At 43.5% G+C, this 27,226-nt stretch overlaps 1 protein-coding gene across 3 annotated transcripts in view; it reads right to left on the bottom strand.

Moving 5' to 3' along the window:
* The window catches only part of LOC144492962 (kelch-like protein 4), a 158,774-nt gene that overhangs the window by 38,118 nt on the left and 93,430 nt on the right, over nucleotides 1–27,226 (bottom strand). For all 3 annotated transcript variants that reach the window (XM_078211671.1, XM_078211672.1, XM_078211673.1), the window contains exons 3-4: nucleotides 25,890–26,026; nucleotides 18,447–18,643 (exon numbers count right to left, since the gene is read on the bottom strand). In XM_078211671.1, the coding sequence (XP_078067797.1) occupies nucleotides 18,447–18,643; nucleotides 25,890–26,026 (334 nt within the window). The remainder of the gene's footprint in view (nucleotides 1–18,446; nucleotides 18,644–25,889; nucleotides 26,027–27,226) is intronic.

Genomic DNA, 27,226 nt, shown 5'->3' with positions numbered 1-27,226 from the left:
TTACTGTAAGAAGTGGACACTCAGCTGATGAAGGAGCAGCGCTCCAAAAGCTTGTGATTTCAAATAAACCTGTTGGACTTTAACCTGGTGTTGTGAGACTTCTTACTGTGCTTACCTCAGTCCAATGCCGGCATCTCCGTCTCAGGGTTTTACTGAGCATTGCTTCAATTTCTCAAGTGGTGGTGTAGGATTTTATTCATTGCCAGAGCTAACAATCAATGCACTAAAACCCACTGCATGATGAAGTCAATTAAAATGGATAATATCAGCAAATAGCAATAAGCAGCCATTTAAACCACTGCAGAAGAGCCCCAGGTAAATATGTACTCTACAATGAAAGCTCTAAGATGAAGTCAACACAAATTGAATGCTTCTTGATGGAGTGAGAGGATATTTACAGCAGCAATGGCAAGACGATCCCCACCCATGTCCCTTTTGCCAAAAAGTGACTGAGTTCCAGAAATGTGGGACAGACAACTAATAAGTTAAAACACGTCTCCTGAAATCAGTAGATGTCAGGAAGTTGCTCAGAGAAGCCAAAAGTGCAATAAACGCCAACCTTGGGTAGCTGCAGAAGAAAGTCTGCATGTTTTAAAAAAAATATTATTTCTACTGAGCTATGCTACCAGCAGGCAGAGTTAACCATTTCAATGCTGACGTGAGAAATCAGCATGGATAGAAATATTTCAACTGGCAGGGTCTGTATTTAGCAGGATAGCAGGAATTCACAAAAGGACTGGTTGGCATTGCACCTAGCCTAAAATAGATTAATCATTCATCTTAGCATTGTTTATAGAATATTGCTGACATGGCATGTCTTCTTAATTTTCTAGTGAATAGTCACTGCACTGTGAAGCTCATTGAGGCATTTCAATATAATGAAGGCTCTATATCAAGCCAAACATCATAGACATCAATATTATTTCACTTATCCTTCAGAAACATCTGCTTTTGATTCTTTGGCAGATTTGATTGAATAGCCAAGTCAATCTGCCAATGGACAAATGAAGAAAAACACAGAACAAAACATATGGAGCAGGCCTTTCAATTTACCACTTTGGATTAGTATCATTTATATGTAAGAGTACAAATGGTAGCCCTTCGATCTTCATAATGACCAGACATTAACTGAGAGCTCTGCTGCATATCTGTAATGACCAATCATTTTCATGTGCAGTTGGCCTGCTCAAAAATTGCATTAAAAAAAAGCTAATAGCATTTTGAATTTTATTAATTGGGGCACAAGAATAAAAGGCAACAATACGTTTCTGTTAAGCATTGGTTAAGCCACAGCTGGAATGTTGTTTTATTTGGCCATGGGATGTGTGTATCACTGATAAAGTCAACATTTATTGTCCGACACTAACTGCCCTTGTGAACGTGGTTATGAGACATTTTCTTGAACTGCTACAGTCCAGCACTGTAAGGGAGGGAGTTCTAGGATGTTGAACCAGCGATAGTGAAGAGTCAGCAATAATGATCAAAATGAGGCTGATGTGTTAGTTGGAGAGGAACTTGCAAGTGGTGTGTTTCCATATGTCTGCTGCCCTTGTTCTTCAAGATTAGAGGTTACAAGTTTGGAAGGTGCCATTGAAAGAGTCTTGGCGAGTACATCTTGTAGATGGTACACATTTCTGCCACTGCACTGTGCGCCAGTGGTGGATGGAGTGAATGCTTAAAGTGATGGATGAGGTGTCGATCCAACGGGCTGCTATGTCCTGGATTGTGTCGAGCTTTTGAATGCTATTGGAGCTTCACTCATCTAGCTAAGTAGGGAGTATTCAATCATACACTTGACTTGTGCCTTGCAGAAGGTGGTCAGACTCTGAGGAGTCAGAAGTTCAGCTAGCTATTTATTGCAGAATTCCCAGCTTCTGACATGCTTTTCCAGCCACAGTATGGCTCATATAATGTCAATGATCAATGGTCAGTGGTAACGGCTAGTTTGTTGATGGTGCAGATTCAGCAATAGCGATGTAATTGAATGTCAAGGGGAGGTAGTTAGATTCCATCTTATTGGAAATGGTCATTGCCTGGTACTTTGTAGCATGATTGACTGTATTAGTAAATTGTAATTTATATCATTAGCAACAATTGAGCAGAAAACCTAGGCTCTGGAAGCACAGCAAAAAATCAGAAATATCAAGGTATATATTGTTTAAATGTTACTGATTACTGCAGAAGTAAATCAAAAAGATTTCAAGTCACAAAATCACTACACAGGTAGAGCAAAATATAATGGTACGGTTAAGTTTCTTCACACAGGTTTCTACATTACAGTCAGAAAACATAGAGCTACATCTGGGCCAGAATTAATTTAGGCAACATTATTTCTGAATCCCACTTCATTTATTATTTGGTGATTTGAATTCTTTGTTATTTTGCAGATTTGAATTCCAGACCCATATTGTGAAGAAGAAATCTTTACAGCATGATTTGGCTTTTAAGAACCAACTGTGACATGCAATTAGACTACAATCTCCATTGGTCTTAATGAACCTCTAATGAGAATTCCAAAGTCAGCTTTAATCTATCTTCTGTACAAATGTATTATTTGTTAAAATGTATTCTCAGCATAAATGTGCAATATGTTACAGAGAATGGTCAACGTTAAGGGTGTGAAAACAAACAAAAGCTTTGGATAGCAAAGTCTTCAACCTCATCCAGACACACCTCTGAAAACAATTACCAGGGACATGTAAAATTACCCACTTTGACTCCACTTCTCACATACGAAATGCTGTCACATGCCACAGTAATATAATGCCACAGGTGGCACACTGGCACAGTGGTTAGCACTGCTTCATAGCGCCAGGGCCCAGGTTCAATTCCAGCCTTGGCTGACTGTTTGGGGTTTGCATGTTCTCCCCTGTGTCTGTGTGGATTTCCTCCGAGTGCTCCGGTTTCCTCCCACAATCCCAAGATGTGCATGTTAGATGGATTAGCTATGGTAAATGTGTATGGTAGATGTGCATGTTAGATGGATTAGCTATGTTGTTAGGGGACTAGAGGGCGATTGGGCCTGGGTAAGATGTTCTTTAGAAGTGTCTGCATTTCTCCTTCTGCACTGTAGGGATTCTATTATTCTATGGTGTTGAACTATGGACCCAGTTGTCATGATTTCAATTTCCACCATGGCAAATTAAATCAATAAGTAGGGTCACTAGTACCACCAGTTGGATTGTCACAAACATGCAATGGTTCATAATTATCAGGAAAACAACCCTGATATTCATATAAAAGACGCACATTTATATGGTACCTTTCATGACCACAAGACTTCACAAAGCACTCGACAGCCAAGGAAGTACTTTTGAAGTGTATTCACTGTTATCTGTGGGAAGCATGGCAGCCAATTTATGCACAGCTAGCATTCACAAACAGCAAAATAAAAACAAAATACTGTGGATGCTAGAAATCTGAAATACAATCAGGAAATGCTGCAAAAGCTCAACAGGTTTTGGTGCACATGTGAAGAGAGAAACAGAGTTAATGGCATGAATCTGTATGTCTTTTTCCAGAGCTATAGAGAAGTAGAAATATAATAGATATTATACTGTTGAAGAGCGGGAGAAGCAAATAGAAGGTCAGGAATAGAAACTCAGGAAATCAGGATGACTATCTCCTTCATTCTATGACATGAGGGAGAGATTATTGTCATCGCACCATTTCACCAGATTTTCTATCTCTTTCCTGCACTCCATCCCGTCATCAAGCTTCTAGTCCCATCCAACCCAAAGTGGGTCAGATCGCAAACAATGACTTCAGGAAACATGGTGGAGGACATGTCCCTGTCTGCATCAATGGTGATGAAGTGGAATGGTCAAGAGCTTCAAGTATCTAGGTGATCTAGATGTTCAGATCACCAACAATGCCTCTACTTTCTCAGAAGACAGGAAATTCAGCATGTCTATTATGACTCTCACCAATTTTTACCAATGCCCCATGGATAGCATCCTTTCTGGATGTATCACAGATAGGCATAGCTCCTGCTCTAACCAAGACTGCAAGAAACTAGAAAGGGTTGTTAACGTAGCCCAGTCTATCATGCGAACCAACCTCCCATTCATTTTCTCCATTGACACTTCCTGCTGCCTCAGAAAATCAGCCAACAATCAAGGACCCCACGCGCCCCAGATATACTTTCTTCCACCTTCTTCTATTGGGAAAAAGACACAGAAGTCTGACAACATGTACCCACTCAAGAACAGCTTCTTCCTGCTGCCATCAGACCTTTGAATGGACCTATCATATATTAAGATGATCTTTCTCTTCACCCTATCTGTAACTGCAACACTCTATTCTGCACCCTCTCCTTTCTTCTCCTATGCACTCTATGAACAGTATGTTTTGACCATATAGCACGCAAGAAACAATACTTTTCACTGCATCTAAATACATTTGACAATAATAAATCAAACCAAATACTTTATAGCTGTTTCTTGATATCCTCAGGGTATCCCAATAAATGTTTTAAGTTTTATTTATTAGTATCACAAGTAGGCTCACATTAACACTGCAGTGAAGTTACTGTGAAAATCCCCTAGTCGCCACATTCCGGCGCATGTTCAGATACACTGAAGGAGACTTTAGCATGGCCCATGCACCTAACCAGCACGTCATTCAGACTGTGGGAAGAAACTGGAGCACCCGGAGGAAATACACCCAGACATGGGGAGAACATGCAAACTCCACACAGACAGTGACCCAAGCCGGGAATCGAACCTGGGTCCCTGGTGCTGTGAGGTAACAGTGGTAACCACTGTGCCATCATACCCAAAGATAGCCTCAATTGAGTTGAGCATATGCTGGGACCCAATTAAACAAATTGTTTATTAGCAGTACTTTTTGTTGGCAATTACTCTCTGGTGGTGTTTAAGCTTACTCCTGACAACATAACACCCTTGTTTGTTCCACAAGTACAACATTCAGTTAATCTGGCGGAATTACTTGAGTTATTTTTGTACTATGTTAATGTCTTTCATCTCTTTTCATGGTTTGTTAGAAAATAAAAAGTACTTGCAAAACAAGCAGAATTTGAAGTGCTGATTCCAAAAGTAACAAAGGGATGTGAGCCATTATCCACATCCTATCTCAACCTCTTGCTGTGTTTTTGTCAGGAAAATAGGAACAGGAAGCTGAGTCCATTTCAGTTTACAAAAATAGGCAAAGCTGTTTATCAGGATGGGCTTCATGTGTGTGAGAAAGATACTGAAGCAGGAAATTGTTAATAAGATCTGTACCATTGTGTCCATGACTGAAGAGTGGTGGGGGGCTTAGGTCTTTCTCAGTGAATTCACTTTTAAGTCGCATGTTTCAATGAAGATTCTTGTGTTTCAGTGAAGATTGTGTGAAAATTATGCAGCATTGCAATTAAACTATGATCACAATATGATTTTGTCATATCTAACATAATGAGCTGAAATTCCACCGAAAGTACTATCAAAAGTTTCGTGGATAATTTTCCCATTTTGTTTTGATGATGTTTTAAAAATATCACTTTTGAACAAGCAATGGATCTCACTTGAAGAGAGGTGGGAACAAAGAGGGGAGACAGCACCCAAAAGAGAACATGCTGGAAGATCTCAGCAGGTCTGGCAGCATCTGTAAGGAGAGAAAAGAGCTGACGTCTCGAGTCTAGATGACCCTTCGTCAAAGGCCATCTGGACTCGAAACGTCAGCTCTTTTCCCTTCACAGATGCTGCCAGACCTTCTGAGATTTTCCAGCATTTTCTCTTTTGGTTTCAGATTCCAGCATCCCCAGTAATTTGCTTTTATTTAGTAGGGAACAGCAAACTCGAATGAATTCAGATTTGAGTGGGGATGGCTAAATTAAGTCCTTAAATCTGGAAATTGCCATGTGGAAAACAATTGATTAACATGGTACAGGTTCCACTGCATTGCAGAGTTATTTGTCCTCTCAAATCATGTCTGGTTTACCAGCTGTGCTGCATTTTAGTGAGGTGTAGATATGAGGCAGGAGTTTAGTAGCAGGCAGGTGTAAATTACGAATATGAATTTTCTGCAGATTTAATTAAGGAACACCTTTCATTTATGTGGGGCTTTTTCACAACTTCTATTGTTTCACATTCAATGGATGAACTTTCTTGCAGTGCAGTCATTTCAAGCTTTTAGGACTTTTACTGTAACAAACAAATGTAAACCAACAGCAATTAAACATTTACTTAGTTGGCAGATAATGCTGTAAATCACAGAAAATACATTCCTTAATAGTTTCTTAACACGGCTAAAAAAAAACCTATGCCACTGTGTTACAGCACACTTCCCATAGGATTACAGTCCAAAACATTCAGTCCAAAGTTACACCCAGCTTACAATGAGCTCGCTTCTCCACCTCTGGCTGAGTTGTGACATCCTGTGACCATCAAAAGTCCTTTCCCTCTGTCTTCTGAAAAATCCCAAATCAACCTCCTGCAGCCTGGCTCATTCTGAAGATCTCTTCCCCCTGTCATGAAGGATGGATCTTCTGGAGTCCTTAAATTCCCACAGCTTCCATCTTTTTAACTGGGGAAAATCCTCCCTCCCGTATTCTCTCTGGTAGTCATCAGCTTTACATCCCATGCTGCTGCAGCAGCTGCTCCCTGTATCGCTCCACGGCTTTCATTCTCTCTCACTGGGCAAGAATTTCCAGGAAAATGGCATAGGCCGACGGAGGGCGGGAAAAGCAGCACTGAAGCCACCAAGAGCAATGGCCGCTATCTCCATCATATAGTTCGGGACTTTGAAAAAGTCACTGATTCACCTGCCCCGCCAGCAACTTAGACACTCAAGATCGGGGCACCATTTTTAAACAGTGCCCCAGTGCAGAGGGAGTAAAAGAGCTCCCCCTGTAACTCCCCCACACCATCCCCTGGGTATTGCCAAGGTGCAGTACCCCAGCATGACCCTCTCCCCACTGAACGCTGCATTCTCCTGATCTCTCCTGGGAGGTCTGCTCACCAGGTGCACACCTTAGGAAACCAATCGTGATCCACGCCATTCTGCTGTCATGCTGATATGGATGGACTTTCTGACGATGGGGATGTTTCAGGCATAGTGGCCTGATATATTCAAATGATTGGGGCCCTCGTTGAGAAATGTGTCCCATCACTTAGTGGAGGGGGGTGGAGGGGGGGCGAACAATTGTATCACATATTTATGCCGAGGGAAAATGTGACTTTGCAGTTCTCATGATGTTTTCAGCTCCCAATGTTGATCCTGCCCAACATGAACCATTTTCAAAGTCTTCCAGACAATTAATCTGCAATAGCAAAATCTGCCTCTCCCTTTTTGTTATGGTCTTAAACCTGGCACATGCATTTCAAAAGCACTTGACCTTAGCTGCCTGTCCCCATGCTAACCAAACCACACAGGCTTGCTGTCCAGCAGAACGAGCAGTGGGTCACATGGCCTCCTTCATTACCCCATTTATTCTGAATTAGAGACAGTTTAAAACATAACCATCTTGTAAAACCTTACATTCCAAGCATGTTATTGACTTGCAAATGTGATCTTTACACTTAAACAGTCGCTTCAGTATCACTATCGGTATTATGTACGTGACAGTCTTTCACATATAAATGGTAAATTCAAGGTCAGTGCTTTCGTGGGACAAATAAACTGATGCAACTTGATACCACCTGGGGATAGTGATAGATGTCTAGAGGACACAGACAGGCTGGTGGATGGCAGATTAAATTTAATGCATAGAAATGTGAAGTGATACATTCCGAAAGGAAAAATAAGGAGATGAAATGTAAATTAATGGGTACAATTGTAAAGGGGATGTTGGAACAGCAGAAGGCATTTAATGAAGGGAACTGAGGTCTTGCCCACAGGCTGAAAAGCCAGAGAGAGCACCACATTGGGAGCAATGCTCCCACCCTGCCACGCTAATATTCCAGCGCAGCAGGGTGGGAAAATCTAGCCGCCAGGCATGCACGGGATGCGCGCATGTGTTCCTGCCACACGCATCTCCCAGCACCGGGTTTTCAGCATCATCAAATCCACACTGGAAACTGGCGGGAAGAGAGGTAAGTCATTTATTTCTTTATTGAAATCTAATTTTAATGTAATTAGCCGGCCCAGGCCTGAATTCTCCAGGCTCGCAAGCCTCTCCCTCCCTGCCAGAGTGTTTCACTCTAGCTGGGTTTACAGTATCTCCCCACTTTCGGGGAACTAGTGGCCCGACCCACTGGAGTGACGGGGGGAGGGGGCAATCGGGGCCCACCGGGGTCAGACAGGTCTAGGGGACAGTGACTAGGGGGCAATCAATGGGGTTGGGGGGTCCCGCTGCCATTCTCCATTTGGATCATTGGAGGCAGGAGGAGGCCAGCGATTGGGGGGGGGGGGGTCAGCCGGGGGAGGGATCTGCCTGTGCCTGCGGGGCTGACTGCACTGCGGAGGGGTGGGGGGATATTGGTGCTGTGGGGGAGGGGGTGCTGGAGATCAGGGCAGTCCATGACGGGGGGGGGGGGGAGGTTGGGGCTGGCCTGAGAATGGTTGGGGGGGGTCGCGATCGAGCCTTGAGAAGTTTGGAGGGGGAGCATTGTGGGGGTCACAGGGCTGGCCAGCGATTGAACTGGCCAGTAACAGGGGCTGACAGTTTGAGGCCTCTGCGCATGTGCAGAGGCCTGCTGATTTCAGTCACCCATGCAGGAATAGGTCCCACCCTAAAATGTAATGATATGCACGCTGATGACCTCTGCATTGCACAGAGTGTGGACTATTCTAGTCTGAACTGAACTCCCACTGAAAAAAACAGCGTGATTTACTCCAGTTTTCCCGTGAATTCAACACTTAGAATTTTGGGGGGGAAATTCCACCCATCCCCTTTTGGGAGAGGATTGCTATATTAAGTGTCACTCAGGCACTTAAGTGGACAATGGCGGACCGTCCCTAGGACCATGGACTCTGAGAGCAGAAGCTCCCCCCTGCCAAGAGCTGCTGGACAATCAGGGGCTGGCAGCTGTGTTGAATGGCAATGCCACCAAACAGCCAGTGACAGCTGCCAATTCAACACCCACTCAAGCTCTAGTATCATTGCTGGATCCTATGCCACAATTCAGTGGTGCACGGCAGGACAGGATTCACGGGGAGAGAAGGGGAGGGGAGAAGGGCAAGGCCTCACTTGCCCTTTGCTGGATTACTCAATCAGGTGCTGAATGCCTTTGAAGGAGGGAAGCCAGCAAGCAACCCTGCATGAGTTTGCCTCAGGGTGAGACCTGCTTCTGTGTTAATACCAACAGTGGCAGGATAGGACCCTGAAGTGGATATTAATTTCCCAGTTAAGGGCCTCAATTGGTCACAGGCGGGAAGGCATTCCACTGGGCTTAATTTGATTTGATTTGATTTATTATTGTCACATGTATTCACACAGTGAAAAGTATTGTTTCTTGCGCACTATACAGAAAAAACATACCGTTCATAGAGAAGGAAACGAGATAGTGCAGAATGTAGTGTTACAATCATAGCTAGGGTGTAGAGAAAGATCAACTTAATGCAAGGTAAGGAATTGATTTAAAGCATTGTTAGAGAGTTTAAAAGAGTTAGAATGAAGTCTTAGAAGCATAAAATGAGAGAAAAGGATAGAATTAGAAGGTATGCTGGGCACAGCTTGCAAGATGTCGCCTGGCTCCAGCACCATCTTGAGAAAATAGGAAAGCAATAGTGTCCCCATCCACCATCTTTCTGCCTAAATAAATAATTCCCACCACCAAACTTGCTGCATGGAAGGGCATTAGACTCCAACCAAGAGACTGGGAGGCTAGACACACAAATCGTTAAAGGTGGCAGGAGAAAATGGTATCCTGAGTTTCATAAAGAGGAGCACAGAGTAAAAAAACAATGACGTTATGATAAATCAATATAAAACAATGATTTTGCAACACTGGACACCCCACTTGAGGAAGGCTTTAGAGAGAGTGCAGAAAAGATTCAGGAGAATGGATTCAGGGTAGTGGGACTCAGTTATATGGATAGATTGGAGAAGCTGGCAGAGGATATTGGGAGAACCCATTGGCAGAAGGATTGAGAAACAGAGAATACAGTTTTAAAAATGATTGGCAGAAGAACAAAAAGTAAATGAGAAAAAAAAACTACTTTGGGCAGTGAGTAGTTAGGATCTGGAAGGCACTGCCTTAAAGTGTAGTTTAGGTAGATTCAATCATGGCTTTTCAAAGGGAATTGGATAAATACATGAAGAAAATAAATTTGCAGGGAAAGGACAAAGAAGGAACACTTGCTAAATTGCTGTAGCAGAGAGCTGACTTGGGCACAATGGGTTGAATGGCCTCTTTCTGAACTGGTATAATTCTATGATTCAATGATTCTCAGGTCACAGTCTAAAGCTAAGTTAGCAAAATAGAAAATTGCTCCAAGTCGGGAATTTTTAGATTCAAAATATCATATTTATTTTCTGCGCTTAAAAAATAACTCTGTCCCCGTTTTTTGAACATTTTGATTTGATTTGATTTGATTTATTGTCATATGTATTAACATACAATGAAAAGTATTGTTTATTGCGCTCTATACAGACAAAGCATACTGTTCATAGAGAAGGAAACAAGAGAGTGCAGAATGTCATGTTACAGTCATAGCTAGGGTGTAGAGAAAGATCAATTTAATGCAAGGTAAGTCCATTCAAAAGTCTGACAGCAGCAGGGAAGGAGCCGTTCTTGAGTCGGTTGGTACGTGACTTCAGACTTTTGTATCTTTTTCCTGATGGAAGAAGGTGGAAGAGAGAATGTCCGGGGTGTGTGGGGTCCTTAATTATGCTGGCTGCTTTGCCGAGGCAGCGAGAAGTGTAGAACATAAAAGAACATGTAAGAACATAAAACATTGTTTACTGAGAGAATTATACTGAACCCTTAATAATTGATGGTTATAATTCTGTCTTTGCGTCTCTGGTTTGTATTACTTGGTGTCGTTCTGTTGTCAGGGCAGCAAATGCTGACCACTTATGTAAAATCCAGACAGACACATGGCTGATTACTCTGAAGTGATCTTTAGTATATGGTTCTGCTTTGAATTTTTCTTTGCAGTGATTTGTTTCCACTCAACAAGGCGATGAAAGTGATGATACAGCTCAGGAGACAGATCAACGTGCATTAAGACAGAAGGATTGAACTCCTCCCCCAAGCCCTCCCTTCATCCTGTGGTTTTACACACGAGTTTCAGTGTGTAGGTGGCAGTGTTAACTTTGTCCTGGCTTGAGACCAGTTATTGAGCAAGATGGCGCTGGTGTTGAGGAGCAGAACCAGTTTACACTTTGTTCCCCACCCCCCCATTGATAACAAAATGGAATCCATTGCTTTATGTCTTTGCGAGTTTAAACAGATTTCCAACCTACTGCACATGATGTGAGCATGAATGATCACATCATCGCATTGATATCTTGCAAATGGCTTTGACTCAAAAACAGCCTCCCTAACATGAGAAGAATTGCAATAAAGAACTGAATTGTAACATGGCTCAAGTCATCCCACACAGTGTGTACCCGTAAGTCCAGTGCAGCTACAAGTTTAGTTAAAAATATAGCCAGTGCAGTTTTTTAAAAAATGAATCAGTAGGAAGTGTAGCTTATTAACCCTAAAATGAATGGAAATTTACACACTGCTGTTTGTTTACATGTATCAGGGTGGCCCTCACTGTAAACTTGAAATCATGACTTCAATTGAGCCATAAATAAAGCTCGGTAGTCACTTGTTTCCAAATTTCAGAAGCAAATTCAGATAAATTAACAGAATAACTTAGCATTGATCATTAATTTTGTGCACTTCGGTCATTGATCCTAATTTGTTGTTGTCCGACTTGGGCAGCACAGTGGCACGGTGGTTAGCGCTGCTGCCTCACAGCGCCAGGGACCCGGGTTCGATTCCCCGCTTGGGTCACTGTCTGTACGGAGTCTGCACGTTCTCCCCATGTCTGTGTACGTTTCCTCCAGGTGCTCTGGTTTCCTCCCACAGTCCAAAGATATGCGGGTTAGGTGGATTGGCCATGTCAATTAGGGGGACTAGCTAGGGTAAATGCATGGGTTTATGGGGATAAGGCCTGGGTGGGATTGTAGTTGGTGCAGACTCAATGGGCCGAACAACCTCCTTCTGCACTGTAGGATTCTATGACTCCAAACTATCTTTGGGGTAGAACTACAAATAAGTATCTCTTTTGTTTTATGTATTGCCCTGATAATGTCATGAGCTTGATATAGTTCCTGCTCTGCCCAAGACCGCAAGAAACTACAAAAGGTCATGAATGTACCCCAATCCATCACGCAAACTAGCCTCCCATCCACTGACTCTGTCTACACTTCCTGCGGCCTTGGCAAAGCAGCCAGCATAACTAAGGACCCCCTGCACCCTGGACATTTTCTCTTCCATCTTCTTCCGTCGGGAAAAAGATACAAAAGTCTGAGGCCACGTACTAACCGACTCAAGAGCAGCTTCTTCCCTGCTGCCATTAGACAATTGAATGGACCTACCTTGCATTAGGTTGATCTTTCTCTCTATGAACGATATACTTTGACTCTATAGCGCGCAAGAAACAATATTTTTCACCGTATGCTAATACATGTGACAATAATAAATCAAATCAAATCCACTTAGTCAGTGAATAACTTAGTCGTATGGTGCAGGAAGTTCAGGTTTAGTCTCCAGTCTATGTTTAATTTAATCTCAGATCTGCAACACTTGAAAACAATGGCATATTACAATTATAGAGCACCTTTATGGTACCAAAATTCCCCAAGGTGCTTCTTATGAGCAACAACAGTCACTGAGAGGTAGCCTGAGGAGAGTTAAGGGAGGTGGTTGAAGAAGTGAATCTCCTGGAGGAGATAATGCGGGTCATGGGGAACAGTTACAGAACGTGGCAAGGACATATCGAGTAGCAAAAGTTCAATTATCCAGCTGTCACTCATTGTGTAGGCTCAGGTAAACATTGTTCACTTGGATGAGATGCAACTATTCACTATATTAATCCCAATGTAGATAGTCAGTTCACTTTGTTCCTGAATGTATTGTTTTGTTGAATGGAAAATTTGAGGAAAGAAAATTGGGGTCTAATTGTTTATTCATACCTTCAATGATGATGAATGGTGGAGAATGCATATTATAATCTAATTGTCAAGCTTTCAAGGTTACCTAGTGCAGCAAAATGAAACACGAGTGATTTGTAAGTACCAGCTGAAATTGCAGGTTAGAATAAAGTCTTGAAATTGTCCTTCCTGCTTGTTAGTGAGATCACTTATTTACTGAGAGCTGTGGAAGGCAAGGAGCTTTCAGGTTTTCGTTTACACTGTCTGGAGCTGATAGATTCTTTATTTCTTCGTAGGTTTCTAATGTAAATGAACAGTTCAATTTTACGCAATTTAACTTTCTCTGTAAATATTTCAAAGGTGCCCGTGATATGGTTGCTGCAGGTGAATTTGAGAACTAACATGATGCTGTGCGTATATATAGATAATGGCCGCAATTCTCCCATCCCGCTGTGCTTTTTTTTAGCGCATCGGGCCGGGAGAATCCCGCGGTGGCCGATTCGCGGGGTGTGCGTGAGTGTTCGTGTCCTGCTTACGTCTCCCAGAGGCGGACTTCCGGCTGCGTCGGCTCCACACCGGAATTTGGGGTGAGACGAACAGACCATTTCAATGGTAATTTTAATATTATTTCAATATCATTGGCGGGCCGGGGACTGAAGTCTCTGGGCCCGCGAGCAGCTCCCATCCCACCAGAGTGTTTCACTCTTGCAAGGATTACAGTAGCTCTTCACTTTCGGGGAACTGGCGGCCCAACCCCGCTGGAGTGAAGGGGGAGCAATTGGGCCCTCCCAGGGAGTTGGGCGGTGGGGAGGTGGCGCCCCCTGGGCATTGACACCCTGGTAAGTGCCAGGCTGGGGCCCTGGCACTGCCCAAGGGGCAAAGTGCCAATGCTGAGGGGGCATCTTGGTGCTGCCCATCAGGCATAGGCTAGTGCCAAGGAGGCAGGGCATATGGGGGCAAGGCCTGAAGGGCTGATGGGGGTGGGGCTGATGGGGCAATCAATAGGGATGGGCGGCTCCTGTTGCTACTCTGCAGTCGGGATCGGTGGGTAAGGAGAGAGGCCAGTGATCGGGGTGGGCTGGGTGGTGGGGGGTATGGGCAGCCTGTGGTGGTGGTGATCAGCACTGCAGGGGGGGGTCAGCACTGCAGGGGGGGGGTCGGGACTGCAGGGGGGGTTACTGTCGGGGGTCGGGGGGGGCTGAAGATCGCAGCAGGTCGGGAGGGCAGAGATCTGGGCTGGGCCCAGGAATGGTCGGGGGGGGGGGCAGCGACCGGGCAGATGGGGGGTGGGTTGTGGGGAGGCAGGGGGTGGGCAGAGAGCCAGAATTGCAAGGGTCGCGAGGCTGGCCAGCGATTGAGCTAGCAAGAATCGGGAGGCCGGCAGTGCGGGGCCACTATGCATGCACCGATCTTGGCACCGACAGATCAGCGCATTCGCCGTTGTCCACTCAGCATGCTGATTTAAGCCTCTCCAGCGGGGACAAGCTCCACCCCCTGAAATATAATGATATTCATGCTGGTGGCCTTTGCAGTGCACAGAGTGTGTGAGATTCTTCTCTGAACTCCCACTGAAAAAATCTGCATGAATTACTCCAGTTTCCACACAAATTCAGCACTTAGAAATTTTTTGGGAGAATTCCCCCCAGTATGTTTCATTTCAACTCTGAAGTTCGTGACAGGTTCACTCCTTGACTCCTGTACTTTGCATCATCCCTGATGTTACCCCTGTCCACTGTATTATATTATTTACTGTCACCTTATTCTTGTTTCTCTTCCATTTTCTCCAGGCACCCCACTTTAGGAAGATTGTGAAGGCTTTCGAGAGCATGCAGGGAAGATTTCTGAGAATGGATCCAAGGTTGTGGGACTACAGTTATGTGGATAGATTGGAGAAGCTGGGGCTGTTCTCCTTAGAGAAAAGAAGGTTGAGAGGACTTGTGACGGCCAAATAATGTGCCCTCAGAATGTTGCTTTTCACAATATAAATAAATGTCATTGCTTCCACTAAGTCAAGTTAAGTCAGCATAACCTGTAGCACAACTGATATAGCACAGGAACCTTACTTCAGTATTCAGGGTCATACTTAGACAAAACTATTTGAACAACATGTACCATTTAAATATTCTATTACTTCCCATTTTAATTAACAGTTGCACAGAATTTCCCTCAAGTTGTCATTTTTTTCTTTTGCAGTTTTTATTTTCTGCTTAACCTCTATTATTTGTATCTATTAGATGTCCTTCCATGACTCAGTTGTCTACTTTCTCCCCTTGTTTTTTGTTCAACTTCAATGATGCTATACTAAAAAAGGAAATTATTTACGTAATGCCTTTCACAACCTCAGGATGTCCAAAAGCGCTTTACAATGAATGAAGTACTTTCGAAGTGTAGTCACTTTCTAAATCGAGGAAACACAGCAACCAGTTTGTACAAAGCAAGGTTTCACAAACATCATTATGGTAACAATCAAATTATCTGTTTTAGTCATGTAGGATGAGGGGTAAATATCGGTCAAGCCACTGGAGTTAACTGTTCTTCTTCACAAGCATAGAATCATAGAATCACTACAGTGCAGAAGAGAGCCTTTCAGCCCATCCAGTCTACACCAATTCTCCAACAGGGCATCATACCAAGATCTATCCCCATAATCCAACATATTTACCCTGCTAATTCCTCTTTCTTGGGACAGTAAGGGCCCGATTCTCCCAAAAAAATTCTAAATGCTGTATTGGCAGGAAAAATGGTGTAATTTACGATTGTTTTTTCAGTGGGAGTTCAGACTCGAATCTCCCACACTCTGTGCAATGCAGAGGTCACAATTGTGAATATCATTAAAAGCTCAGGGGGTGGGGCTTATTCACGCCACAGTCTGACAATTCAGGGCCTCTGCGCATGCTCAGTGGCCCAAAACTGTCAGACTCCAGCTCGATCCCGGAGCACTGCAACCTCCGGCCTCCACCCCTTCCAAGCAGTGATGATTCCCCCCCCCCCCCACCGCCCCCCCGGGAGGCAGACCCCCCCTCCCGGCAGACCAACACCCCCCAAACCCACCCCGATCACTGGCCTTCCTCCAGCCCTGACCAATTCTACCTGCAGAATGGCAGTGGAACCACCCACCCCCACCGATCGCGCTTAGGCCCTGCCCACAATAGGCCCCACCCACATGACACTGCCGGATGCCTGGTGGGCAGTGCCAAGGTGCACCCTGGGCAGAGGCATTTTGCCCCTTGGGCAGTGCCAGGGGGCACAGGCCGACATTGCCAGGGCACCACCCCCTGCTGCCTGACCCCCTGGGGGGCCCCAATTGCCCTCCCCTTCATACCAGCGGGGTGTCCCACTAGTTCCCTGCAAGTGGGGAGCTACTCTAAACCTTGCCAGAGAGAAATCCTCCTGGCGAGGTGGGAGATGCTATGAGGCCCAGAGAATTGAGTTCCAGGCCCGATAATGACATTTAAAATAGATTAAAAATAGATTTAAATCAATTACCTTGTCTTCCCGCCGGTTTCCAGCACGGTTCCGACTGTGCCTGTTCTCCAGCTGTGGGAGATGTGCATGCATCAGGGATGCATGCGCGAATCCCGTGAAATGGCCAGCACGTGCCTCTCCCAACCTGACATGCCAAAAAGCATGCGTGTTGGGATGGGAGACTCGGGCCCGAAAAGGCAATTTAGCATGGTCAATCAACTTCACACTTTGGACTGTGGGAGGAAACTGGAGCACCCAAAGTAAACCCATGTGGAGAACTTGCAAACTCTACACAGTCACCTAAGCCATAATTGAACCAGGGTCCTTGGAGCTGTGAGGCCGCAGTGCTAACCACTGTGCCGCCCATCATGTCAAAGGATATTGTAATGCACAACTAAGCAGACAGATGGAGCTTTGGTTTGATGTCTCATTTGAAAGACAGCAACTCCCTCACTACTGCACCGCAATGTTAGTATTATAGATTATCTGCTGAAGTCTCTAAGATGGGCTCTGGAATAAGAGAAACCCATCAAGCCTGCATAGACTTACAGAACTGATACTTTATCGCCAATTTACTGACATCACTACAACCATTTAATAAGATGGCTTACAGAAACCAAAGATACAGGCTGGAATTCTCCAATGTTGTTCACCCCTGCCACTGCTGCCAGCAAGCACAGAGAATTTGGTGATTAGCCAAAACTCCATTCACTGCAGTGGGACCAGAGTTTCCCAGCGACAGGCAAGGCCAGAGAATTCCGGCCATGGTTTGAATACCATGGTTGGACAACAATTGAACAATCATTAAATGTTTCCGAAATGATACCATGAACAAGAGCAGATCAGCAATGCCCATTGAAAAACAATTGGCTTTAGGGAGGGAGCTCAAGAGCTTAGGGCCGAGGTAACTGAAGGCATGGCCATCAGTGATGGAGCCATTAAAATCAGGGATGCTTGAGAGATTCGAATTAGAGGAGTGCAGATATCTCAGAGGGTTTTTGGGGCTGGAGGAGATGACAGAGGTATGGAGGGACCTGCCAATGGAGGGATTTGAAAGCTAAATGAGAATTTTGAAATCAAGGCGTTGTTTAAATGGGAACCCATGTAGGTCAGCAAGTACACAGATGAGGGAGGATTGACATATGGTTTCCATGCAAATTAAAACTCCCTTTAGCAAATTCTTTAATGCCACACTGAAAGACACAATGTAGCATTCTCTGCCTGCAAGAAATACTGTGAAAATTATCTGAAGGAAGTTTACAGACTCAAGTCAATTTAATCCAAAGTGCTTTGTGAACTGGAATTCTGCCGCCTATTTCACATTGATTCCTATAGTGTAGTGGAAAATGTAGAAAACAGCAAAACAAAATGGTTTCCAAGATCTTAGCTAGAACATTTATTGTATAAAAATGTTTGCATGCATTAATTCTAGAGAGTTGCTTAACGAATGAAACGCAATAGTGGTTTTATACTTAAATATTTGGTGACTCCCTCACTTGGTTAATACTATACAGACATTAGATGAACAATCAAGGTGATGATGTGCAATAATTTCCTACTCTGGGTTCAGATTTTAGTAAGAAGTTTAACAACACCAGGTTAAAGTCCAACAGGTTTATTTGGTAGCAAAAGCCACACAAGCTTTCAGAAGCTTGAAAGCTTCTGAAAGCTTGTGTGGCTTTTGCTACCAAATAAACCTGTTGGACTTTAACCTGGTGTTGTTAAACTTCTCACTGTGTTTACCCCAGTCCAACGCCAGCATCTCCACATTCAGATTTTAGGACATAGATTGCATTTCTCCGCCCCCCCCCCCCCCCCCACCAACCACCCGCCCCATTCCACTCCCAACCCCCCGCCCCCTCCTGTGCCCCCCCCCTTGGGAATTCTCTCTCAGGAACTGCCTCCAGAAACAGCTACAAAAACGGGCATCAATCTTTGATAACCTTACCGTAGTATAGCTATGGGCCACATTTAGCAGATTCATGCAGCCTTGAGCATCAGCGAAGGATCTTATTCCCAAACAATTGGATGGATGGAGCTGTTTCATGAGGAAGTTGCAGCATACGTCCACCACTTGAGAGAGCTGGAGAAGACATGCTGCAGCCAATAAGCTCTCTATAGTTTCCTCTTTCAGTTCCAAGAGGCCTGTAAAATATACAGCGGAACCAATCAAGAGCAATGTGGAAGAAGCGCTATTATTTTATTCTGAGAGGCATTCCAATTTCAACACCTTGGATCCATTTAATTGAGTCCCAGCTCTATATCCGATGTTTTTGACTCAGTACAATTCATGAACAAGTGACAAATTTGAAAAAAGGTTATTTCCCTTGAAGCGATTGAGTAAATTTTTTGTTACCATCTTATTAAGCAGAACATTTAAAGTATATATTTCTTCCTAATTGGTTACTTCGTTTTTCACTGGCAGCAATAAATCTGCCAGTCACATTTCGGTAAAACCTTTTTGAAAAAACATTTTCACACTCAATAATTTATATCCTATAAAGATAACTTTGATCACATAATTAACACATAACAAAGACAATTATTTCTTTAAAAAGTTGCAAACTTTCGCATCCCTCCTGCCAAATGCTTCAATATCTTCCCAATACATCTCATTAGTTTTGGAACAAAAACAGAAAATGCTGGAGAAACTCGGCATCTGTGGAGAGAGAATAGAACCAATGTTTTGAGTCTTGTCTTTATTTTGCTTTTATCAAAAGCTTTGACCCTGATTCCTCCTTAATTTCCCAACTGCAAACAAGCAGACCGCATCTCTGTCGCACATGGTACTGCCCATGTGTACCATTTCAAATCTAGCGTGAAAAATACATGGTAATGTACAGCAGACTAAGGACATGTATATCACATCCTTTCCTGCGGTACTGATTCATCAGCTGAAGGAGGACTGTACATCGTAACCAGTAAGAGGTTTCCTTACCCATGGTTAACCTGAAGCCATGAGACTTCACGGGGTCTGGATTCGGTGTTTAGGACTCCCAGGGCAATTCCCTCCTGACTGTATATTACTGTGAAGCCCGCCACCTCTGCTGAGTCTGTCCTGCTGGCGGGACAGGACATATTCAGAGATGGTAATGGTGATGTCTGGGGTGTTTCTGTAAGATATGATGCTGTGAAAATGACTATGTCAGGATGTTGCCTGACTAGTCTGTAAGACAGTTCTCCCAATTTTGGCCCCCAGATATTAGTAAGGAAGACTTTGCAAGGTCGACAGGGCTGTTTGTTTTGCTGTTGTCTTTTTAGGTGTGATGCGCTATCAATAAGGCGAAAGACTACCGATATGCCAATATAAGTGTAGGCTTTTATTCACAACAGAATCAGGAGCAGATCCCAACAATTAACCGACCTGGACTGAACAAGGGGGAGGAGACAGCCACCTTTATACTAGGTGCTGAGGGGAGGAACCAAACTGGAAGGGGATGTGTCCAGGTATGACAAACACACACAACGGTGGTCCATATAGGACAAAGGCACAACTGAGGTCCACCACAAGGTGCCTTGGTCAATTCCAGGCGGTCCATCCAATTTCATTTCTTCATTGAGACTTGTAGTGATTGATACAACTTAGTGTCTTGCTAGGTCATTTCAGAGGCCAGTTGAGGGTCAACCACATTGCTGTGGCTCTGGAGTCACACGCAAGCAAGACCAGGTCCCTTTGGATATGGTCCCAGGACACTTTAGGAGAAATAAGTTGCTCATGGGGGAGATAAGTGACAATTTGGGAGGTAATGTATCCTTTGGGATTGTTAGAACATGGTGGCACAGTGGTTAGTACTGCTGCCTCACAGCGCTAAGGACCCGGGTTCGATTCACAGTTTGGGTCACTGTCTGTGTGGAGCTTGCACGTTCTTCTCATGTCTGCGTGAGTTTCCTTCGGGTGCCCCGGTTTCCTCCCACAGTTTGAAAGACGTGCTGATTAGGTGCATTGACCCGAACAGGTGCCGAAGTGTGGCAACTAGGGGAATTTCACAGTAACTTCACTGCAGTGTTAATGTCAGTCTTACTTGTGACTAATAAATAAACTTTTTTAAAAACTGGACATTAATGCATGTAAAATGTGCGTGAACCCATTGAAACTGTCACAAGAATTGTCAAAAGCAATTGTTAAGGCTTTGAAAGAGTTTCCCTTTAAATCTTTGAAAGGAAATCTGTGTGGAGTGTTAAAATAAATGGTTGTTTGCTATTTCACTCTGGCTGTTAACTTAAGCTGGAAAGCCACAATTACAAAGAACAATGAAAATTACAGCACAGGAACAGGCCCTTCAGCCCTCCAAGACTGCACTGACCATGCTGCCCCTCTTAACTAAAACCTCCTGCCTTCCGGGGACCATATCCCTCCATTCCAATCCTATTCATGTATTTGTCAAGACGCCCCTTAAAAGTCACTATTGTATCTGCTACCACTACCTCCCCCAGCAGCGAGTTCCAGGGACCCACCACCCTCTGTGTAAAAAAACTTGCTTCATACATCTCCTTTAAACCTTGCCCCTCACACCTTAAACCTATGCCCCCTAGTAATTGACTCTTCCACCTTGGAAAAAAACTTCTGGCTATCCTACTCTGTCCATGCCCCTCATAATCTTAGAGACTTCTATCAGGTTGACACTCAACCTCCATCATTCCAGTGAGGACAAACCAAGTTTCTCCAACCTCTCCTCATAGCTAATGCCCTCCATACCAGGCAACATCCTGGTAAATCTTTTCTGTACCCTCTCCAAAGCCTCCACATCCTTCTGGTAGTATGGCGACCAGAATTGAACACTATATTCCAAGGGGGGGCCTAACTGAGGTTCTATAAAGCTGCAACATGATTTGCCAATTTTTAAATTCAATGCCCTGGCCGATGAAAGCAAGAATGTCCTGGAATGTCGTATGCCTTCTTGACTATCTTCTCCACCTGCGTTGCCACTTTCAGTGACCTGTGTACCTGCACACCCAGATCCCCCTGCCTATCAATACTCTTAAGGGTTCTGCCATTTACTCTATCTTTCCTATCTGTATTAGACCTTCCAAGATGCATTACCTCACATTTGTCCGGATTAAATCCATCTGCCATCTCTTCGCCCAAGTCTCCAATTGATCTATACCCTGCTGTATCCTCTGATGGTCCTCATCGCTATCCGCAAATCCACCAAATATTGTGTCGACCGCAAACTTACCAATCAAACCAATTATATTTTCCTCCAAATCATTTATATATATTACAAACAGCAAAGGTCCCAACACTGATCCCTGAGGAACGCCAGTTATCACAGTCTTCCATTCAAAAATGCACCCTTCCCCTGCTACCCCCTGTCTTCTATGACCGAGCCAGTTCTGTATCCACCTTGCCAGCTCACCTCTGATCCCATGCGACTTCACCTTCTGCACCAATCTGCCATGAGGGACCTTGTCAAAGACCTTACTGAAGTCCATGTAGACAACATCCACTGCCCTACCCTCAATCATCTCCGTCGCTTCCTCGAAAAACTCAATAAGTTAGTGAGACATGACCTCCTTTTTACAAAACCATGTTGCCTCTCGCTAATATGTCCACTTATTTCCAAGTGGGAGTAAATCCTGTCTCGAAGAATCCTCTCCAATAATTTCCCTACCAGTGATGTAAGGCTCACTGGCCTGTAATTACCTGGATTATTCTTGCTACCCTTCTTAAATAAAGGAACAACATTGGCTATTCTCCAATCCTAGATTGGAGAATTACTAGATTAATGTTGCATGACTGATTTCACAATCTTCCATTATCACTTATTGTAAGTTGCCTGTCATTTCACAGTTTGATCAACAGGTACATGTGGTTATAGATTCTTTGAAGAGTGGAGCCATGAATTTCAATGTTTGCTTTTATAAGGAATTCAGCACTTGAATGTATGTTTGTTTTTTAAGAGATTATATAGTTGAAGGAATGTAAATATATTGTGGGGAGCAGGGTTTCCGTTTCCATTTTCGGGGAGTTGGATGAGTGGTGGGATGGGAAATCCCAGGGAGTCCAAAAACGTGGTTTATGGCGGTGAGATTTCACATTCTAATTGTCCCCACCTCTTGCCAATGATGTAATGGGAATCCCAACATTAATATCATCAGGTGTTTATGCCTGATAGTGTCTCTCTGCCATTAGATTGTCCTTTATGTTGGCGTACCCTCATGCTGACATGAATCGCAACAAGTCCCCCACGACCTGCACATGGCAAGCAGAACCCACCAGAGGTGCACAGGTGAGTATATCCCATTGGGAGGGGGTAGGGAAACATGTCTGGGCAGTGCCCTGGTATTGCCCCTTGGCACTGCCCGGGGTGGGGAGGGGTTGTTCTAAGGGGGCTGTTCTTTGGGGGTGGGTGTTCTGGGGCAGGAGGAAAGTTATATATTTTTTAAGAAGTCCCTAAAAGCACAGCAGAGGAAGCTGCCCTTGGAATCAGCAGCTTCCATGCCATTTTCAAGATGGTGTCGGAGCGAGACTACTTCTTGCAAGCTGTGCCCAGCATACCTTCTAATTCTATCTTTTACTCTTATTCTATGCTTCTAAAACGTCACTCTAAATCTTTTAAACTCTCTTATAACTGTAACACTACATTCTGCAGTCTCTCATTTCCTTCTCTATGAACAGTATGTTTTGTCTGTATAGCGCACAAGAAACAATACTTTTCACTGTATGCTAATACATGTGACAAGAATAAATCAAATCAAATCATTTTCCCACTTGCTGTGTCACCCTGCCAAAAGAAAGATTTCACCCAGTAAATGGGTCTTTAAGTATGGGTCATTTTTATAATTATAATTTGCAATAGGCACTTAGAACTTTATTTAATTTCTTCTCAGCATGAGTCCTGAAGTCTGCCCATTGTGGATACTGGATGAGTTAGCATGTAAAGTTGTAAGGGCAAAGTGTAGTGGGCGAGGGTTGGTGACAGTTGGCACTAAGGGAGTGAGTAGGGTGGTATATGAGTAGAGTGGTATAGAGCTGGCATGGGGTGTATGAGGTGCCCAAAGGGGTGGTTATAGGTGTATAGGTTGGCATGGAGGGCATGAGGGGTCATGGGGGTCAGGGACACAAAGTGGCATGTGTTGCCTTGGATGAAGCATCGAGAGTGTGTGGGAGGTGAGTGATGCAATTGCTGAGGGATGGAGGGTTGTTTTATGTTTTATTTATTTTTTTAAACTTCCTCACAGTGCTTGTGCACAGAGACAGGACTTTCACCAAGCCCAAGACCAGCAGCTTCCTCACTCCTTCTGTGACTCTGATTTCCACCTATCCCCTTCATGGACCAAACGTCCAAGCTTCCGGGGCACTTTCTCCCGGGTCAGGTTTGCAGAGCGGGGAATTGGCCCAAAAGTGAAAATCCAAGCCAAATGTTACATTTTGAGCAATGTCATGAGGGATCTATGAATAAGTGTTTACTAAGAGGCAAAGGAGGAAATTGTTGGGGCCTTGAGAGAAATCTTTGTATCCTCACTGGCTATAGGGGAGGTCATGATGTGGAGTCCCAGAGGATTGGAGAATGGCCAATGTTTTTCCTTTGTTTAAGAAAGGTAGAATAATCCAGGTAATTACAGGCCGGTGAGCCTTACATCAGTGGGAGGGAAATTATTGGAGAGGATTCGTCGAGACAGGATTTATTCCCACTTAGAAATAAGTGGACGTATTAGTGAGAGGCAACATGGTTTTGTGAAGGGGAGGTCGTGTCTCACGAACTTGATCGAGTTTTTTGAGGAAGTGACGAAGATGATTGATGAGGGTAGGGCAGTGGATGTTGTCCACATGGACTTCAGTAAGGCCTTTGACAAGGTCCCTCATGGCAGACTGGTGCAGAAGGTGAAGTCGCATGGGATCAGAGGTGAGCTGGCAAGGTGGATACAAAACTGGCTCGGTCAAAGAAGACAGAGAGTAACAGTGGAAGGCTGTGTTTCTGAATGGAGGGCTGTGACAAGTGGTGTTCCTCAGGGATCAGTGCTGGGACTTTTGCTGTTTGTAATATATATAAATGATTTGGAGGAAAACGTAACTGAATTTATTAGTAAGTATGCGGACGACACAAAGGTTGGTGAATTTGCAGATAGCGATGAGGACCATCAGAGGATACAGCAGGATGTAGATCAGTTGGAGACTTGGGCGGAGAGATGGCAGATGGAGTTTAATCCGGACAAATGTGAGATAATGCATTTTGGAAGGTCCAATACAGATAGGAAATATACAGTAAAGGGCAGAACCCTTAAGAGTATTGGTAGGCAAAGGGATCTGGGTGTACAGGTACACAGGTCACTGAAAGTGGCAATGCAGGGGGAGAAGGTAGTCAAGAAGGCATACAGCATTCTTGCCTTCATCGGCTGGGGTATTGTGTTTAAAAATTGGCAAGTCATGTTGCAGCTTTATAGAACCTTACTTAAGCCTCACTTAGAATATAGTGTTCAATTCTGGTTGCCACACTACCAGAAGGATGTGGAGGCTTTGGAGAGGGTACAGAAAAGATTTACCAGGATGTTGCCTGGTATGGAGGGCATTAGCTATGAGGAGAGGTTGGAGAAACTTGGTTTGTTCTCACTGGAGCGACGGAGGTTGAGGGGAGACCTGATAGAAGTCTACAAGATTATGAGAGGCATGGACAGAGTGGATAGTCAGAAGCTTTTTCCCAGGGTGGAAGAGTCAATTACTAGGGGGCATAGGTTTAAGGTGCGAGGGGCAAGACTTAAAGGAGATGTACGAGGTAGATTTTTTTATGCAGAGAGTAGTGGGTGCCTGGAACTCGTTGCCGGGGGGAGATAGTGGAAGCGGATATGGGTAGTGACTTTTAAGGGGCATCTTGACACGTACATGAATAGAGGGATATGGTCCCCGGAAGGGTAGGGGGTTTTAGTTAAGTCGGGCAGCATGGTCGGTGCAGGCTTGGAGGGCCGAAGGGCCTGTTCCTGTGCTGTAATTGTCTTTGTTCTTTGTTCTTTATTTAAATCCAATATTTTTACAAATTACTTGGACTGAGTTACCCAAATAAAAAAAGAACAGCAATTTTACCTTAACTGTTAACATCTTTAACCATGTGATTCATGCAAGATTGTTAAATGGTTAAAAATAAGAACAAAATAAATATATATCACACTCTTGATTTGTTGTGTTAGAAACAGGACTTGAGCATTTAACAGTTTTCCAAGACAGGAAACATAACCCAATTTTAAGTATTTGCAGAAGCAGCACATTCAAAAAAAAATTCAGTGCACATATCCTGTACCTTGAAATATGTTCACTCAAGACAGTTCACTCAGACATACTGTGAAATGTGACTGTTGTTTCCTTTACTGGAAATTTAAAATGGAGGTTGACCTCCAATATAGACATTTGCTACCGAACACATAAAAAGTCATCTATAAATATAACATTACAGGTCACCTGTGTAAGCATAATGGACAAGTGCTTTAAGTGCATCTGGGTCGACGCCCTCCATTTTAATCTCTTCTTGCTTGGCCTCACGTACATCATTCGTAAACATAGCTGCAAAATAGTCCGAAACAGCACTGAGGACTAGCCTGAAAGCAGTGAAGATGACATAAGAGATAAGTTGAAAGCTTTGAAACAAATACCACACCACTAATGTTTTTGTCAACTTCATTAGTCTGAAAGCTGCACTTTTTAAAAATAAAATTTGGATCAAACATATTTTATATGACTTTTAATTGGTTTTGTACAACTACTGAATTTTCACACCAGGAAATTATTTACGTCTACTTAATTATGTTTAATAGATTTGCATTGTGCTATCTCATTTTGATTACTGGTCAAAACACACTACATTATTTATGCAGCAACATATAAAATACTGAAATTTAGATTTATAATTGCTGCCAATTCAGTAAAGGAAGTCATGAACACAAGTTAAAATTGTGTCTAGTAATAGGTGGTCCCAGAGGAAATGCTAATTATGTTAACATCAAGAAATTCTACACTGTTGTAAGTTTTTAATGAGATCAACTTTGTTCAGCAAAAATAGGATTCAATCATCGACCAGGCTTTGTTTAAGCACTGATGTCTCAAGCATTAAGCCAAAAGCCTTTAATCACCACCATCTGGCACTTCCAAAGGTTTAAGACAGGGACTCGGGAGAAATGAGGACAGTGATTTAATGTTTAATTCCTGTTGTTAACTTGTGGCCCATTACACTTTTAGCGGACTTCATTGTTTTTTTTAAATCATTTTTAATAAATCAAGTCACATTGATTTCCTTTTCCCCTGAAGTAGTTCTAAAAATACAGACACAATATTGTTATTGCCCTTAGCAATAGTTTATTTGTTAAGTCATTCTGCATGGCAATAAGATACACTGATATTTTATTCAACAGCATGGCACCCAAATTGGTGCTGTGTTTTGAATAACTAAAACCCACAACCTGGAAGCTTTCTTTCCATGGTATTATGCCCCTTCATTTTCTCTTTGTTTTACGCCATCACGGATGTTGTCAAATATTCCTGATGTCAAGAGCCTAAATTGGTATCTTATTGATATCTTACACAAGGGCAAATAGGGAATAGCAACAATTTCTGGCCTTGCCAGAGATACTCACTTACCATGAGAATTTTTTAAAAAAGTAACAAGACATATAAATATATGCCACCAGATGAATATTTTAATTCCAATATTTTTGTTCACAGTGCTGCAAATTTAATGATATCTTACCATTCGCACTGGATCACCCTTCATATTCTTCAGAGCCATTTTATTAGGGTTTTGT

The sequence above is a fragment of the Mustelus asterias genome, chromosome 4 (assembly GCF_964213995.1).
Source record: "Mustelus asterias chromosome 4, sMusAst1.hap1.1, whole genome shotgun sequence".
Lineage (NCBI taxonomy): Eukaryota > Metazoa > Chordata > Chondrichthyes > Carcharhiniformes > Triakidae > Mustelus > Mustelus asterias.
Note: the sequence above shows the minus strand (reverse complement) of the source record. Positions and strands in the feature narration are given on the sequence as shown.